Source organism: Ipomoea triloba, chromosome 6 (genome assembly GCF_003576645.1).
Source record: "Ipomoea triloba cultivar NCNSP0323 chromosome 6, ASM357664v1".
Classification (NCBI taxonomy): Eukaryota; Viridiplantae; Streptophyta; class Magnoliopsida; order Solanales; family Convolvulaceae; genus Ipomoea; species Ipomoea triloba.
Genome location: NC_044921.1, coordinates 11,959,372 through 11,977,940, shown reverse-complemented (window position 1 = coordinate 11,977,940; position 18,569 = coordinate 11,959,372). Strand labels below are relative to the sequence as shown.

General features: G+C 35.2%; 1 protein-coding gene across 1 annotated transcript; it reads left to right on the top strand.

Annotated features, from left to right (window-relative positions):
* The first annotated feature begins 7,428 nt into the window (after positions 1 to 7,428).
* Positions 7,429 to 11,521, top strand: LOC116023478 (probable disease resistance protein At4g27220). The gene is made up of 2 exons (XM_031264481.1): positions 7,429 to 10,433; positions 11,245 to 11,521. Exon 1 carries the CDS (start codon positions 7,429 to 7,431, stop codon positions 10,372 to 10,374), a length of 2,946 nt encoding a protein of 981 aa, XP_031120341.1. The 3' UTR covers positions 10,375 to 10,433; positions 11,245 to 11,521.
* The last annotated feature ends 7,048 nt before the right edge of the window (positions 11,522 to 18,569 follow it).

The window sequence follows — 18,569 nt, the reverse complement described above, 5'->3', positions numbered from 1 at the left end:
CTACACATCTAGAAGGTGACCAAAGCTGCTCTACAAGGAAGATCATTCAACGAAAGCTTTTGGTCAGATTGGAGATTGTTACATTCAACCTGTGACAACCGGAACAACCTTGTCTCGGAGAAGGCAAGAAGAGGCGGAGTAACCTGGGAGCTGTCTTGTGAAGATCCTGAGGCTTGAGGCGGGCTTGGTGATCAAAGCTCAAGTGCTCGAGAGGTGGAGTAACAAGAAGCGGGGCGAAAAACCTGAGGCTTGAGGCGGGCTTCGTGATCAAAGCTCAAGCGCTCGATATTGTACTAAAAAGGGAAGTTTTAGTGCAATCCTTCTAGGGAGTTTCTAGAAGAAGAGTGGACGTAGGCGGGTTGGCCGAACCACTTAAAAATCTCTCTCGCATTTACTTTCTGTTTTTATCTCTCGCTAACCTATCTCTCGATCTGCACTGCATACAATAACACCTCTCGAACTAACTCAAACTCGTGCTAATTAAAAAAGGGATAATATTTCTGCTGCGCATAAAACTTCGTCTTCATCTTGTGAGGTATAGGACCTAAACATCCTAAGTCCAATACACACGAGAGGTCGAAGAAGATTTACAAAATCTTATACAAGTCTATTCACCCCCCTCTAGACTTGTACCCCATCCCCTTGGGACCAACATAATCTATAGATAGAAAACCCTATGATGGGAAACTACCATGTTAGGTTTGTAGAGAGATGTGACGGGTTATATAATAGGGGAAGCAGATGCAAGCTTTGCTTAAATTGACTTATTCAATCAGTAGCCCAACGACAACATTATATTATATATTAATAAACTCCGATCGGTACAGCTAGCTTGTCTTAATCATATTGCAGTTGTATACAGGTAGCAAAATGCAAGCACTGACTAATTAAGGCTATATGCCTAGGTCAATGCATCCAATGTTTTTTTTTTTAATTTTAAAAATCATCCTATTGTTATATCAATATAATACATTTACAATTAACTAGTATTTACTTATTAACTTGAGTGTGTGGTTCAATGAGAGGAACTCATCTATTTTTAATTAAAGATTAAGAGTTCAATTTTTAATTTTGGGTATGGAGCGGTTGAAATTGTACTATCCCTTTAACTTAAGGGGTTAATTTGGCATTTTTACTTGAAATTTTAATGAATAGATTAATTTCTGAAAAAAAAAATAAAAATCTATTGTTGAACTCTTAACCAAAGGAAGGTGGGTGCTAAGAAATGCATATATACCTAATTTCAAGAATGGAGAAGTGGAGCCCGCATGGACATCTGTTGGTTACAGAGGTGAAATTTGAGAACAAAGACCAGTCCCAGTCCTATCATTTTAATGGTCTGGGGCATTAAAAAAAGGCCTTATATGAACTTAACATATAGTTTTATACCTAAAGTTTAAATTATTTAAAAGAAAAAAAATACTATTGCATGCTTATATAACTTAGAAATAATATTCACAAGTTTTTAACAATTTTACATACACAATAATAAATTAATAATCATGATGATGCTTTCAAAGACTAAGAATCGAGTCTCACCAACGACAGTGTAGGAGCAACCCTTCACCTGAGTCTCACCAACGACACCAGTGTACGTGTAACCTCTCAAAAGTGAGTGGGGATTTAACCCCTCACTTGAGTCTCACCAACGACACTCGTGTATGAACAGCCTCTCAAAAGCGAGTGGGAGATTTAACCCCTCAATTGAATCTCACCAAGGACACTAGTGTACGGGCAACCTCTTAAAAGTGAGGAGGAATTTTACCCCTCACTTGAGTCTCACTCTTCCAGATGCCCTATTGGGCTGTGATTTAACTTTTTGGGATTGAATCTCATCGGCTTCCGTGTAGAAACCTTTTATGCTATTTGTCCCTTATCTTTCTCTGCCTCTTTTACTTTTAAATTAATTGAATTATAAAATATTATTTCCTATATAGTTTTTAACCAAATAATGAAATAAGCTTGTTATTCATTACGAAAATTCAATGGAATATATTATTTTCGTTGTTTATCATTCTCACCAATTCTTGGACCCATACTATTGTCATCCACCATTCTCATTACAATAAAATTAAAGAGTAAATGTCCAAAATGGTCATCGAACTATGACTTTTTCTTAATTTAGTGTCTTGACTTTTAATTGCACCCAATGTAGTTCCCAGACTATTCAATTTTAAGCCAAAAAGATCTTCGTTAGCTTTGGCGTGAACCTAACATTAAACACAAGGGCGAAATGGACAATTTAACATCTTTGTTTTTGAAACCATTTGACCAGTCAATTTTTTCCCCAAATTCTCGACCATCTTTCTCCAAATCTGGGTTCTCTTCTCCCTCATCCACTCCTCGCCGGCCACCACCATCTGTTGCCCCACCGCCACGAGAGTCATAACCTCGACAGAGCAAATTAATGACCTTGGATCCCAAAAAAGTGCTGCATGGATTTTGGATACTGAACAAGGTAAAGTGGAGTCCTTGAGTCCATGTTTACTTTAAGGAAAGATGGACTCAAGGAGTCCATCTTTCAGTTGCCCAAAGAACAATAACACGGCTTTCATTTTTCAGTTGCCCAAAGAACAATAACACGGCTTTGTTTTTGCTTTGTTTTTATTAATACAATTATTTGTTTTTATTAATACAATTATCTATCCAAAAAATCACATCTTTGTTTTTTATAATTTAGATTTTTTTTGCTTGTTCACATATTATAAGAGATGATGAGTCCGTTTTTTTTTTTTTTTTGCAAATCACCGCGTCACGTTGTTAACATTTCTAAAAAAATAGTTTTCATGTACACGTCGAAAAACCTTATCTATTTCCAATATTATGTGCGTGCATCCGACAACGTTATTAACTTGTGGTCTAAATCCTATGCAGTGTGATAGGAATTGTAAAGTCCAAACTCACAGGATCCAATAACAATAACAAACTATGTAAACTTAATAATAAAGCGCATTAATTAATTCAGAAATTAACACAACACAATTGCACGTTTGATTTGAAGTTCCAGAATGTGGTCTCATAGTCAAATTTAATAATTCGTTAGCAACTATCATACAGTACATAATAGACAATCACCATCGGCTGATGACTTCATCCGTGCCTAAATAAAAATTAGCATTAGTTAATTGCACAATATAAAAGCGTAGACAATTCATATAAAATGTTTTACCTTTGGTGTCGGGATCCGGTTCCACAAAGCGGTGGGCGGCGTTGTCTTGTAGGCCTCCTTGTTGGCTGTTGCAGTTCTTGCTCTTCTTGAACATTTGACTGCGACCATTGAGACTGTATGCTTTCAACGCCGCCATGCACGGATGAGGATCCAAATAGGTAGTCGTGGATGGGGTGTTGAAGAGGATTTGAATCGAAGTACGGTCTCGAGTCTTAAACATGGAATAGACCCTAACTTACTTGCAATGTCAACCCGGGCTGTGTAGGATCATACACCGCACTTAATGGGGTGTAATAATCGTCATGCCCAGATTGGCCATACGCTGCGAATCCATACCCCACAGACTGGTGGGGAGTTGATGAGAACTGGCCAAATCCAGAAGACATTAGCGGGTCGAATGTGGTATTTTCCGGAACATAACCGCTACTGCCTTCGCCCCAATCATGCGTCGCGCTACTATGGCCATGTTCAAATGTGGTGAACCCAGGATCATCGCCATAAGCACGTTGCGGGGCGACCACAATAGCTAATGCATTGTGTCATCAATGTTGAATCTTTTTAATTTTTTTTTATCAAAAGAGTAAGATGGACTGATGTAGTTCATCTTACCCTCTTTAAAAACAAGTAAAAAAAATTAAGTCCATCTTGTTGAATATTAAGTCCATCTTCTTGAATATTTTTAAATTTTTTTTAATCAGAGAGTAAGATGGACTGATGTAGTCCATCTTACCCTCTAACAAAAAAAAATAAAAAATTGAGTCCTTCTCGGACATTCTCGGACATGGACTTAAAAAAAATGGATATATAAAATTAGAGTAAGATGGATTGATGTAGTCCATCTTACCCTTTAACAAAAAAAAAAAAATTAAGTCCTTCACTCCTTTACTGACACGGACTGAGTTGGACTTAAATAAAGAGTAAGATGGACTGATGTAGTCCATCTTACCCTCTAACAAAAAAATTAAGTCCTTCACGGACTTAAATAAAGTCTGACTAAGAGTCAGACTTTCGTGAAGGGCTTAAATAAAGATTGACCCACATGTGTTATTTTTATTGTAAAAATACTCCAAATCTCACTATAAAAACTACTAACTTCATCATTTCCTTCATATCTTTCATTTATTTGCAAACTTCATTTATTTGCACTATTCTACATCCAACAAATTCATACCAAGTGTTCTTCATATTTAGACATTACAATGGCAATTTTTGTAAGTTTTAAGAAAGACTTCATTCTTGATAATCAAGGTTATCAAACACACCGTTATTTTGCAATAACTATAGTCGGAAGAAAAATATTGTTTGCAACTGTAAGGCATACAATAGAACATCAATATGTATGTTCTCCAGCTCCGTCTTGGATAAATTATTTGAAAATGTTACGTACAACAGTGCCAGAAGCTATGTTGTTTGAAGAATACGAGGATGCTGAACGATATGCTCAAGATATTCTAATTCGTTTACAAGCTATTAATTACCAATCACGTAAGCTATCCTTATAGTTTTCCACATTTTGCATTTATTTTTCTTTTGTAACTACATTTATCCTCATATGGCTTTTATTTTTTTAAAGCTTGTGCCCAAAGACATTTGCCTGATGTTACTACATGCACTATTACATGGTTTTCAATTACAATTACATCACAAATAACAATGGTAATTATATCTATGTATTTGTTACATTAATTGCTTTAATTTTATCAAATATTTATGGATATTATTTCTTATACATTTCTTTATAATTGTGATGTAGAAAATTTCAAATTGCATGCATCGACATTTAATGCAACATTTAACAACAAGCGCGATTTTGCTTCATGCCCCCACATACGGAATAGAAGTATCCCTTGAAAACATGTGCTTCACTACCAGAGCTTCTGATTTCATGACAGATCATGATTTAAATCTTGGAGATGTTGTTGTATTTAGACATATTGGCTTTTTTACTTTTGAAACATTTCTCTACTCCGCCAACGGCAATAAAAAAAAGGGAGCGCAATCGTCAGGACCAATACTTAACTTCCCGTCTTTGTGAGAGCGGTATCATCACGTAATAAATTATCATATACAAATTATATATTTTACTACAAATATTAACTCTTCTTTTTCATTTTGTGCTAGACCAAATACGGGTCAATGCAAGGTCCGCTCTACCACCATCTTTTTCATTTAATCAAATAAATGCATGGCATTCTCTCTATGTTAAATTGTCTACATGATCCGCGGTAAGTAACATTATACATTGTACCTTATACTTCTTTCAACATTATTTTTATTTCACTAATTTTTTTTTCACATTTGTAGCTTTCGAGATTATCTCGATTCCTTAGTATCACAGACGTGTTCAGTGAGCCTCTTAAAATTATAGTAGGACATAGAAAAATTGAAATCAACTTTCAACCGGTATGGTTCACCGAACAGTGGGAAGAAATTACGTCGCATTTTCAAATAGCACGAATAGATGATGTGATCTTATTCAATGTAGCAGACAATGTTATACAAATGTTGGTTATTAGTAACTGTCATGTTGAAAATATTTATCCGTGGTCGGTTAAATATTACATTCGTGACAATCTGTATGGTGAACTTAACCATTTAAATAACACCGGATGAAGTTTTCATCAATTTATGTTTATCATTATTATTATTTAATAATTTTTTATCTTTTTAAATAAGTTACTAAATTATTAATCATCTATCAATAATTATAAATATATTTAAAATCAATATTAATTAATAATTAATCATGTCTAATCAATAATTAATAATTAATCATGTCTAATAATTATAGATATATTCAAAATCATGTCTAATCATTATTTTCATGGTTCTCGATTCATTTCAATAATGCACAGCAAAAAAAAATTTGTCCATAATCATATCTAATTAATAATTAAAAACTCAAAGTAAAAAAAAAAAAAACTCAAAGTCAAAGTCCCAAAAAAACAAAACAACTCAAAGCAAAGATGGACTCCAGGAATTTCACACAAGAGAAAAACAAATATGGACTCCCGGTATGCCTAAAAACAAAAACAGTGAATGAATTTCACAAAGGGAAAGATGGACTCCCGAATGTCACTTTACCTTTTCTAGTATCCAATCCCCATGCAAGAGAATGTGGGATCCAAGGTTAAAATTGGCCCCTCTCGGGGAAAGCACCCCCGCCACGACTGCAGGTCCGGCAAGGTCTACGTCTATAAAACTCTACGGATGTTCAACTACGAGTTGGATCCCTAGAAGGCGATGGGATGCAAGGTGGTCGCTAATGGCGGATTTGGGCTGCCGGAAAAGGGGCTGGAGAGCGTGGTTCCCGAGAATCTCCTCCCGGCTTGGTACTGGACGGATATGTACTTAGTGGAACTGATTTATCACGAGAGAATGTTGAATCACCAGTCTAGAACGTAACCATGGATCCGGAGGAGGCCACCGGATCCTTCATCCCGTTTTACGCCAAAGGAGGCCACCGAATTCTTCATCCTGGATTAACCAAACGCCTCTCAAGCAAACGCATGTTATTAGTGAAAAAGAAAAAGCCAAAGAAAGAAGATAAAGCCGTAGACTAATTTATTATGCTCTCATCCCCCTCTAAGATGAAAAGATCAAGTATTTCACTTTCTTTGATCCTCACTCGCTTCAATTCTTGTTCAAGTTTCCGTCTATTTGCGTATCGGGGATTGGTACACGTACTGGTATCTTAAACTCCAAGAAATTTGCATAATTCTCTTAAATCATGCCCTTAATTCCCTTGACTATGCTGAATCGTGTTCATTTCTTTGTCTGCGCAGGGGAAAAGGTTTTTGTCTTGATATGGCTTTGGTTCTTGTTTTCCGGTTAGGAATAGAGAAGCACTTAAATTACCCATTTTGTCCCTCTTTTTAACACTCAATTTTTGCCACATCTAACGGCTGATCAATTTGGCTTACAATTGAATAGTCTAGGGACCAAATTGGGTGTAATTAAAAGTTAAGGCACTAAATTAAGAAAAGGTCATAGTCGGAGGACCATTTTGGACATTTATTCAAAATTAAATTATTAATTTATTACAATAAGATTTTGTGCTCTAGTGGGGGTGAGTTCGAGCCTCAGTGCAGGCGATGTGTTACAATAGTACTAAAAAAAACAGTAAGACTTTCTGTTGCTCATTAATACTCAATAATCATTATCCCTCATTAGTATTAGTTCAAAAGAAAGAAAAAAAAAATCTGCCGAATTTTGTCACAAAATCTTGAATTTCTCCATTCCTGTGTCAATACATTGCAATGGAAGCTCTGGCGGCGATCATTGGTTCAGCTCTAATTGAACCTTTTAAAGTTATATTTGGATCCATGTATGCTGCAATGAAGAATCGTTTTAAGATCCATATAAATTACAATCATCTTGAGAGAGACATAACACTTGTATTGGCTCTCAAGTCTCGCTTGAGAAGTGGGCTAGATGATGAGCAGCTGCAGCATCTGTTACCGACAACTCAAGTTCAAGATTGGTTAAGCAAAGTTGAAGAATTGGAGAACAATTTCAATTCTTTGCGGTCAACTGTGACAGGAAGTGGCATTACAAGTGATGCCGCCTCTTGTTCACTGCACTGCAAATTGAGCAACAACATAGCCAAACAGATTGTGAAAGCAAAACAGCTCATTGAAGAAGGCAAATCCTTTGAGAACATGATAGTGGGTGTTATTCCTGTGGCAAGGCCAGTTCAGTATATGGAGGTGACATCAATCCAAGGTCAACCCACAGCATCTACAAATTTGGCCAAGATGATGGATCTGTTGAAAAGTGAAGAGTATAAGAGGATTGGCGTTTGGGGCATGGGAGGTGTGGGCAAGACTACTCTTGTCAAGAATTTGAATAATCAGTTCACCAACGAGCCAATCTTCAACATCGTAATATGGGTTGTAGTATCTCGAAACGCAACAGTAGAAAGCGTCCAATCAAAAATTGCTGAACGATTGCATATGATGAATAAAGAAGTGAGTAAGGAAAGTATGGCCAGTCTTTTGTACAACAAACTTAAAGGCGAAAGATTTCTTCTAATTCTGGATGATATATGGGAAGAAATCAATCTCGATGTTGTAGGGATTCCTCGACCTAATGAACACACTGGCAGTAAAATCATACTAACCACTCGAGATTTTAATGTTTGTCAACAAATGTTGACTGATATTGACTTTGAAATGGGTAGCTTGCATCCTGAGGAAGCATGGAAGTTGTTTCGTGAAACTGTGGAGGAGGAAGTGGTGGATGATGACCACATTAAGCCCATGGCAGAAGCCATTGTTGAAGAGTGCGATGGATTACCCCTTGCACTAATTATTGTAGGGTCATCATTGAGGAAAAAGAGAGAGATTAGGTTGTGGGAATGCGCATTACATGCCTTGCAAAAATCAGAGCCGTCTCGTATTAGAGGTGTTGAAGAGAAAGTCTACAAACCCCTCAAGTGGAGCTATGATTCCTTACAAGGTCAGCAATTGAAATCATGCTTTTTGTTTTTCTGTCTATTCCCAGAGGACTTTGAAATTGATACGTATAAACTAGTCCAATATTGGGTAGCTGAAGGTTTAATTGATGAGCAGCAAAACTTTGAGCAACAACAGAATGAAGTTGTACGTATTGTTGACTACTTAAAAGACTCTTGTTTGTTGGAAAGAAGTCATCAACGTTTAAATCATGTAAAGATGCATGATGTAGTTCGTGATGTTGGGATATGGATAGCAAAATCCTTAGAGGAAGGGTGTAAAGCTATTAACAAAGCTGGAATTAGCGAGACCCAATTATCAGAACAGCTATTCAATTGTTTTGAGGGAGTGAAGAGAGTGTCGTTTATGGCGAGCAATATAGAATTTCTCCCAAACTGCAGCATACAATGTGCAGAAGCATTCACTTTATTTTTGCAAGGTAACCAGAGACTTTTGGAAGTTCCAAACACATTTTTACAAGGATTCCAAATGTTAAGAATTTTGGAGTTGAGTGACACCAAAATACATTTCCTGCCACACTCACTTCTTCAACTTGGTGAACTTCGAGCTCTCTTTTTAGAAAATTGTGGTGAACTGTTTGAGTTACCATCCTTGGCCACACTTGGAATGTTGCAAGTGCTTAATTGCTCTGGTTCTGCTATCACTAAATTGCCAGAAGACTTTGAAAAGCTAACGAACCTACGACAGTTAGATTTATCTCACACTTATAAGTTGGTGAAAATTTCTAGTGAGAAACTTTCTAACTTATGTAGTTTGGAGTTTCTAAACATGAAGGGCAGTGCTACCAAATGGGGAATGAGGAAAGTAAATGACGAATATGTACCATTTGAGAAGTTGCTCTGTTTAAATCAATTAATTTCCTTTCAGATTGACTTGGAAGACATTTCTCATGCCACTACGGAACATGTTTCTTGGCTCAGGAGAATTAACAGCTTCTTTGTTACTGTGACTCATGATCATAACAGATCATATGCACCATATCTATCCAATACGAAGAGTGTGTTCTTCTCTGACTTTCTTTTCTCAGGAGATGAATCAATTGGATGGCTGTTAGTACATGCATTTTCCTGTGAAATTGCGGACTGTGATGGAGTTGATCTCATGCTTTACAACATGGTTAGAAGCAGCGTTACCCTTGGTCCATTTGTTAACTTGAAGAGCATATTAATAAGTGGCTGTTGCATCTCTGTCAAGCTGTCGTCTCAAGGGTGTGTTACGGAATGTGACTTGCTTCCTAACTTAGAGGACCTTCGTTTTTATGACTTGACCGAATTAGAAAGCATTTCAGATTTCAGCAATTTTCTTGGACTGCGTTTCACCAAGCTTAGATCCATAACCGTTTTTGGTTGTTATCATTTGGAAAATGTATTCACAATGGATGGAACTCTTCACAAACTTGCAAAACTGGAATCAATCAAGATATGTGGATGTAAGAAGTTGTCAGAAGTATTCAAAAACACATCCACAAACAACTTTGTGCCAATGTTGAAATCCTTATATTTGGACGGACTTCCTACACTAGAAGAAATATGCATAGCAGATGAATCATGGAACAGTCTAGAGCATCTTACAGTGCAGGAATGCAGTATGTTGCTGAAGTTGCCTCTTAGTGTCCAAAGTGCAGAGAATATTCAGTCAATAAGCGGAGAACAAAATTGGTGGAATAAACTGCATTGGGATAATGAAAATCTGAAGATGCACTTACACCCACTTTTTACAACCACGTGATTAAAGGGGATGAAGTTAAAGATGCAAATGCTTCAAATTTTGTCTTCAGCATGGCTCAAGTAAGATTTTATGCAATAACTTCAGCATGGAAATTATTTATAATAGAATATGTAATATTTTGATGTAATATTTTTACATCTCTTTAAGAGTATTACATTTTTCTTTATAAGTATTAAAACAATTTATTCCTAATTAGTATATATTACATTTTTAAGTATAAGTATTAAATTTTTATATTGACCATATCCGACCCCGTCTCAGGGATAAGCATGAGATGGTTTTACACAAATGTGACCTTCCTTTTATTGGATACAATCTCATTTTTCTTGAGGCTTTATTTGATGTTGTATTAAAAAGGCAAAAAAAAAAAAATAGAAAAAGAAAAAAGAAGCAAATCTAAGTACTATTATGAAGGTTTATATTTATATATATATAGTCCATCATTTCACATGAGTCTGGGTGAAGAGATATGGGTCATTGAATGTTCACACAAACTCATGTGAAATGGCGGACTATATATATATATATATATATTTATTTATTTATTTATTTATTTATTTATTTATCTCTCTAATATCTATTTTTTTATGTTTTTATTTACAAGGATCAAACACAAAATTTTAAAAAGTTACTACGTATTATGTTTCAATCTCTTGAACCACATGTTGTTGGCATAATGATGATGTTTGACATCCAATGGTTCTTAATCACCAAGTACATGCTATACAAATTAAAAGCGAAACTTCAACTGTGGGACTGATATTATTTTTTAGGTTAAATATATTTTTTAAACTTGTGGATATACAAATCATTATATTGATGATATTTACAGTGTAGGCACTCTAATTAACAGATTCTTTTGTTAACAAGAGTGCAGGTTGGGTTGCAATTGCTAAGTCAGATCCAATCATCAAAGTCGACAAGTGTATAAGATTTGGATAAGTGTTTGATTACTGTATAGTTGGTGTTTTTATTTTTCAAATTTTATGTTTATGTTTATGTTTATGTGTGTGGTGTATTGTATCAGACAGTTGATATTAATGGTATGGAATATGTATATAGCTATGGGTGTCTTGGTATTTGCGGCTGTTACTATGTTTTGTGTATTAAACTTTTTAAAATTAATATGTATGCAATAGTTTGTGTTTATGGGTTAGTTACTCTTTATTTGATTATTGATTATATATGCATATTGTACTTTGATTTAATTAGTGATATATAAACTACTGATTATGTATTCAACATATTCTTAAAATTTTCATGGTTATTTGGTAACCATCATTTATCAATATGACAGCAACGATGATGGATTTCTCATTAGTGTAAATCCTTACTACTTTTATGTGCATATTTAATATTAAATTGATATGATTTAATTTTGTGTTAATTGGAAGCAAAGTATATACTTATTTGATTCCTTTGTGTCATTAAGGCGATGTGAAGAAATTGATTGTAAAATAATGTAAATTAGAACTCAATTGGATGAATTTTGATGTCATATTGACACAAAGGCTTGTTTTAGGAGTCGTGAGAGGTTAATGAAGTAAAAAAGAGCTAATCGAGAGTAGAATCTAAGAAATATTTCAATTTTCCCATTTTAGTGGTTTTTTTTTTTTCTATGTTGAATTTGTAGTACTATATGACAGACAGGAATGTGCAAATTTTGTGCATCTTGCAAGTATCACCACCCATGGCAGTTCATTAAAGGTCTGTTGATGATTTCACACTAATCCTTGCCTTTGTAGATTCATTTTTCTTGTGTTCTTACTCTTGTAATTTTAGATTACTCAATCCAGTTCTGCACTTCTAACAAACTGAAGAAAAAGCTCTACTAATAATGATTTTGGTTGAACTGGTGCAGCTTGGAGCTGAGGTTTCTACATATAGACAGGAGGGTTGATGTTGAAAGCATGCCAGGTCGTCTTATTGATGGATTAAAGGTGAAAATTAAACAATTGTTGCCTGCTTTTGATTTCTTCATTCACTGTTTCTTAATTTCTTCATTAGGTGAAAAGTTAAAATAACTCTTTTACTTTTGACTATCAGAGAGTAGATGTCTGCAATCCTATCATGCTGCTAGATGAGATTTACAAAACAGATTCTAATTACACATACAACACTATTCTTCCATTTCTAGTGTTTTGAGTGTTCTTTTAAAAATTTGTGATGTGATTTCAAGTTGGGCTTTAGATATGCATTGCATTTTAAATTAGTTTAATAATTTCAATTGTCACATTTCTGTTTTGGTGCAGCCCCCGGATATGGTGATACAGAGACAACATATAGAATTCTTCAATGCAAGGCTTAAGCTATAATATTTCATGGTTTCTTAATTCTTTAAAAGAAGAAAAGTTACTGGAAGCACTCAAAGATAAGGAGAATGATATTTATTCTCTTTGGATGACACTAAAATTTTAGACCTGGTTTGGTATATATATATATCAATTGAAACTTTACATTTATGAATATTTTTTGAAATATCTTTGCTCGCTACTTCATTTAGCTTGATTTCTACATGATCTTTGGTCAATCGTCCGCCGCGAAGACCACCAATGGGAATTGGCTAAAATTGCCTCCAACAAAAAAAAAAAAATCAAAAGTTGGTATAAATTGCAGCTGACTGCAAAGGTTTGGTTAGGTTACTTCTCCAAAATAATTGTGCAGTAGTACAGTGTTGATAGAATTGGAGTAAAGTATTGATAGAATTAAAATATTAACGGTGTTGATTATATTGGTTGGAAAATCCATATTAATATGTCAAATTTTTGGCTAAAATTGCATCCAAAAAAGAAAAGGAATAAGGGTCAAATAAACCATGATTTCTTCCCGGCCAAACTCACAGTCCAGAAAAGCTTGCACTGCAGTCACTGCGAGCTCCATCATCCATCTGTTCTGAACTCATGCTAGATTTTCCAACACTCGATTCAAGGGTATATGATGATAATGATGATAATAAGGGTAACTATGAATCATATGTTTCTCTGATCTGTTCCTCCAACTGCAAAAGCTCGTCATCAAACATGCTCAAGCTTTTGTTCAGAGAACTGTGTGGTCACCATGTTTACTCTCATCTGCCTTAATTTTGCCAACATCATCAAACATAAAAGAAAATTTTCAGTATAAATACAGCCTCTAGTTGCTCAATTTCCTGTTTCATATGTAATAAGTACTCATAGTTGTATTTCAATTCATAAATTATGGAAGAAAAACCCATTGTTAAATCAAATACTTAGTACCAGTGTACCACTACATGAGGCATCCATTTCTTTAATGTTTATCTCAGAAGTGGTCAACAATAATTGTAACGAGATTGTTCTATCAATCCGACCAATAATGAAGTTTAGAAATGTTCTGTAGCTCTTGCGGCAGTGGCTCCATAATGCAATGCGGAGTTTGCCGGAGCATTGGCCTTCGAAGAACATCGTGATAGTTGTTAACTCCGATGTAGCAATGTGGAACAGGGACGAGACAGAGGAAGGCCGGAAAAGAAGAAGAAAGCTACGTGACAAGGTAATTAAAAAAATATAAGGCATCCAACTAGTATGGTAACCAAATGATAACTTGTAAAACTTGGAAATGCGAAGAATTGCTTGATATTGGTTAGTATAGGGATCTAATTACTTTTTTTTTTTTTAAGTCCTGGCTCAATAGCAGTCTTGTGTGCACTTCGATGACCTATTTCACCTTTATTCCAAAAAAAAAAAAAATCAAAAGTTTGTATAAATTGCAGCGGACTGCAAAGGTTTGGTTAGATTACTTCTCTAAAATAATTGTGTATATTTTTTGAATGAAGTATTGATAGATTTGCAATAGTGTTGATAAAATTGGAGTACAATATTGATAGAATTGAAATATTGACGGTGCTGATTATATTAGTTGGAATTTATAGGAAAATCCATATTAATATGTCAAATTTTAAAAATTGGAAAAAACATAGTAATATTAGGAGATAACACAAGTTTACATATGAAAATACCTTGTAAATTAAAAGAATTTAAAGAATAATTAAGTTATAAAATAGCAGTATGGCTATTAACATTAAAATAAAAAATTGATCAAATTATAAAAGGAAGAAAAACCTGCATAATAGGACATAGTAAAGGAAGTGAAATAGAAGAAATGGTAACCATATTATAATAATGAAATTTTAAATCAAGATATAACCAAAATTATGAACGAAAGAATTAAAAATTGGCAACATAAACATTCGGAAGAAATTTAAAAACAATCTGCAAAATTTTCTGTACAAAGAAGACTCATTGTTACTATAAAAGATGAAAATCCAAAAAACTTAAAGGTCCGTTTGGAAAGCAGGAAAACGACTTCTGGAAAATGAATCATTTTCCAGAAAATATTTTTCTTTTTGGTGTTTGGCTGCACAACAAAAAACTGTCTTTGTGTGTTTAGTTCATTTTCCAGAAAATGAAAAGGAAAATGAGCAGAATTGTATACTTCAACATTTTAATTGTTATATACCAAAAAAATATATTTTTATTGTTTTGTTTAGAATATACCAACTTTTATTTCAAATTCCATGCAACATAAGTTTGGGTTGTATTCCATCATAATGCCTTTAATTTGCTCTCTATAATCTATCTTCCTAGTACTGTAACTATTGTCACATTATGAAAACTTGAAACCACAATTACATGTTAAAAACAATATAAAGAAAATAACAAAAAAGTCTTCAAATTACAACATAATCTTAACATCTAACATTACCACGTCTTCATACAACATAACTAACTACAAAGACATACATAAAAAAATCATTTTCCGGTTTTCCAAACACACCTTAAAAGAAAAAGATATTAATCCATTTTTATAAGATAGCTCAAAAAAGACTATTTATGGCATGAGATTCCCACACTATTGATAGAGAGATCACACCATTATGGCTGGATAGCCAAAATATTAGGGTTGTATAACCAAAGCCACATAACTCATCAGTTGAAAATTTAATTAAAAAAAAAAAAGAAATGACAAACTATCCAAAGTTGTAACCAATGAAAGCAAGAATACAGGAAGAATATAAGAAATAATGTTGAAAACATTATGGCATGAGATTCCCACACTATTGATAGAGAGATCACACCATTATGTCTGGATAGCCAAAATATTAGGGTTGTATAACCAAAGCCACATAACTCATCAGTTGAAAATTTAATAAAAAAAAAAAAGAAATGACAAACTATCCAAAGTTGTAACCAATGAAAGCAAGAATACAGGAAGAATATAAGAAATAATGTTGAAAACAGAAGACGACAAAAGCGGACAAGCAATAGCAAAGAAATGCCTCGAAAGATAATAAGAGCTATCATTCATATTAAAAAAGATGTCAACAAACCTTATTAAGAATGCCACATGGAAGAAGAGTACCACATTCTTCATAAGCATAAGCAATACCAAAGACTTAAAATGCACCCCATTTCTTTAATTTGCTATATTAAGCCGACATGTCTGTGTGCATATTTCGACCGTGAGGTCCTGTGTTCCTGTCTTTTCACTGCGGGGTCAAGGTGAGACTCATGGCGTGAGTCCCACCATGAACACGCGACTAGTATGCTTTCCTAATTGGTCACTTTGGCATGAAATGAAAGTATAAATATTATAAGGCAATTAATTTTAGATCACTTTTGAATTTTAGCTTCTCTAGCTTTTCCTTGAGAGAAAACCTCTCCAAACATTTCATTCTTTTAATCAATCAACATTTGATGAAGATTTGATGATTATTCCAACTTGTAATCAAGATCAATTATTGTAATTTCTTGTGAGATTGTTTTTTGGCTTGCATTTCTTGTGGATTATTCCAAGTTTTAAGCCTTTTGATCTTAATTAAAAAATATTTGGTTTTTTATGTTTCACTCGTGTTCCAGATGTAAAACGAGAGAAGCTAGATCCAAAGGTAGAATATGACATTTTTGTTCGTTATAGTAATGTCACAAAGGGTTATGACGGAATACACAATTTGCAACAGAAATGTTAGCGACGAAATCACGACAATAATTATTTCCGTCGTTATATTTCACGACAGAAATATGCAACGGAATATGACTTTTGTGATGGAATATTATTTCACACGATGGCGATAGAAATAAACATTTCCGTTGCCAAAACCACGACAGAATGATTTCCGTCGCCTACTTTGCGAGTGAAAATTCCGTCACCATTTTCCGTCGCCACCACACGCGACGGATTATTTCCGTCACGAAATGAAATACGACAAGCCTGGAGGCTACGGAATGAATTCCGTCGCGAAAATGTAAAATTCCGTCGCAAAACGTGATTTGTGACGGAATTTTGCGTTTTCGTGACGGAAAAATTCCGTCGTGAATCGCGTTTTTTCTTGTAGTGACGTCAAGTTTGATAAAATTGCTAGATGGAATTGGGACAAAAATATCAAAGAAGAATCAAAATAGTTTCTTGAAGATGAAAGAATTAATAATATTCTTGTAAGAGGTACAATGTCACTTGCTGAAATTTATGAAAGGTGCAATGTAGCAGTACTTGAACCCACAGGCGGTGCAGGGTATGATGATGCTACTAAAGACCCAAAATGGATTGCTGCAATGGAGGAGGAGATGAGAATGATTGAGGAAAACAAAACCTATCAACTTGTGGATCAGCTGGAACATAAGATGACCATTGGTGTGAAGTAGGTTTACCGAACCAAACTTAATGTTGATGGCTCTGTTAACTAGAGTAAATCAATGCTGGTTGTGAAGGGTTATGCTCAACTATATGGTGTTGACTATTCAGAAATGTTTGCACTTGTGGCAAAGTTCGATACTATAAGGTTTTTCTTAGTATTTATAGCACAAAAACAATGGTGGATTTATCAACTTGATGTATAGTTAGCTTTCTTAAATGGCTATCTAGAGGAAGAAATTTTTGTAGAGCAACCTGAAGGTTTCACAACAAATTCAAGTTAGGTTTACATGGTTAGAAAGGCATTGTACGGCCTAAAGCGGCCCCAAGGGCCTGATATAGCATAATTGATGAAGAATTGTGAAACATGGGGTTCAACAAAAACAAGAGTGAATTAACCTTGTATATTAAAGTTGACGATGATCTAATTGGTATTATTTCACTATATGTTGATGACTTGTTTGTGACAGGAAGCAATGTGAAGCTAATCAATGAGTTTAAGACTCAAATGACGCAAGCTTTTAAAATGGCAGATCTAGGATAAATGATTTTTTTTCCTAGGCATGGAGGTTCAACAAACTTAAAATGGAATTTATATTGGACAACAAAAATATGCTAGGGAGGTGTTGACGAAATTCAACACTTCAACATGGAAAGCTGCAAGTCAGTAAGTACTCCTTTTTCTCAAAATGAAAAATTCAGTAAAGATACTCATGACCCCCCATATGGGAGAGCCACTACTCTGCTATTTGGTTATGATATAATTAAGTAAATCTGGCATGTATATTTTGAATGAATTAATTGTAATTGATTTATTTTGGATTGCTGAAATTAATTTGGCATTAAGCGAGGTTTTTTGTTTTCATCGAAAAACTTTTGTTACACACTGCTGCCTGAGCGTATTGGATTTATGGGCCATTTTCTGTCTCCGATTCGTCTCTTTTTCGGTGACCGCCACTAAGCGGCGAAGAAACGAGGAGACTAGAGGAGAGACGTTGGCTTTGGGCTGGGGCTACGGTGCCGCGCCAGAGACCACTCTCTTCACTATCTGGACGGCGTTGGTTCTCCTGGTAACGACGACGGCGACGCGAGTTGGAGTTGCAAGCGGCAGTTGTAGGCGTCGCGTAGAGGACGGAAGGCGGAGGCATCCGGTGACGTCGCTGCGTGTTCTTCTCCGATAGGCGACTCCGGCGACGGGCTGCAACTGCTCCATTTCCGATAGGCGACTCCGGCGGAGGCATCGCGAACGAGGGCGAGGCGCGACGAGGAAAGATGGCGAAGGCGGGCTTGATTTTTGGCGTAGTCGGCTGTCCTCTTCTTCCTCCTTCAAGTCGTGCCGTTGCTGCCTGCAATAGCGCTGGTTTCTTTCAGTTAGCAGCTAGGTCTGGTTAGAAGATGATGATGGATTAAATGTTTGGGCCGGGTCAGGCCCATTTGGGGCAGACCTGGTCTAATAAAATTTTGGGCATGTTTTGGTTTATTTGGGTCTGCTTCAAATTTCCATCATTATACTAGTTATCACACGCGCGCTGCGCGATTAAACCAAT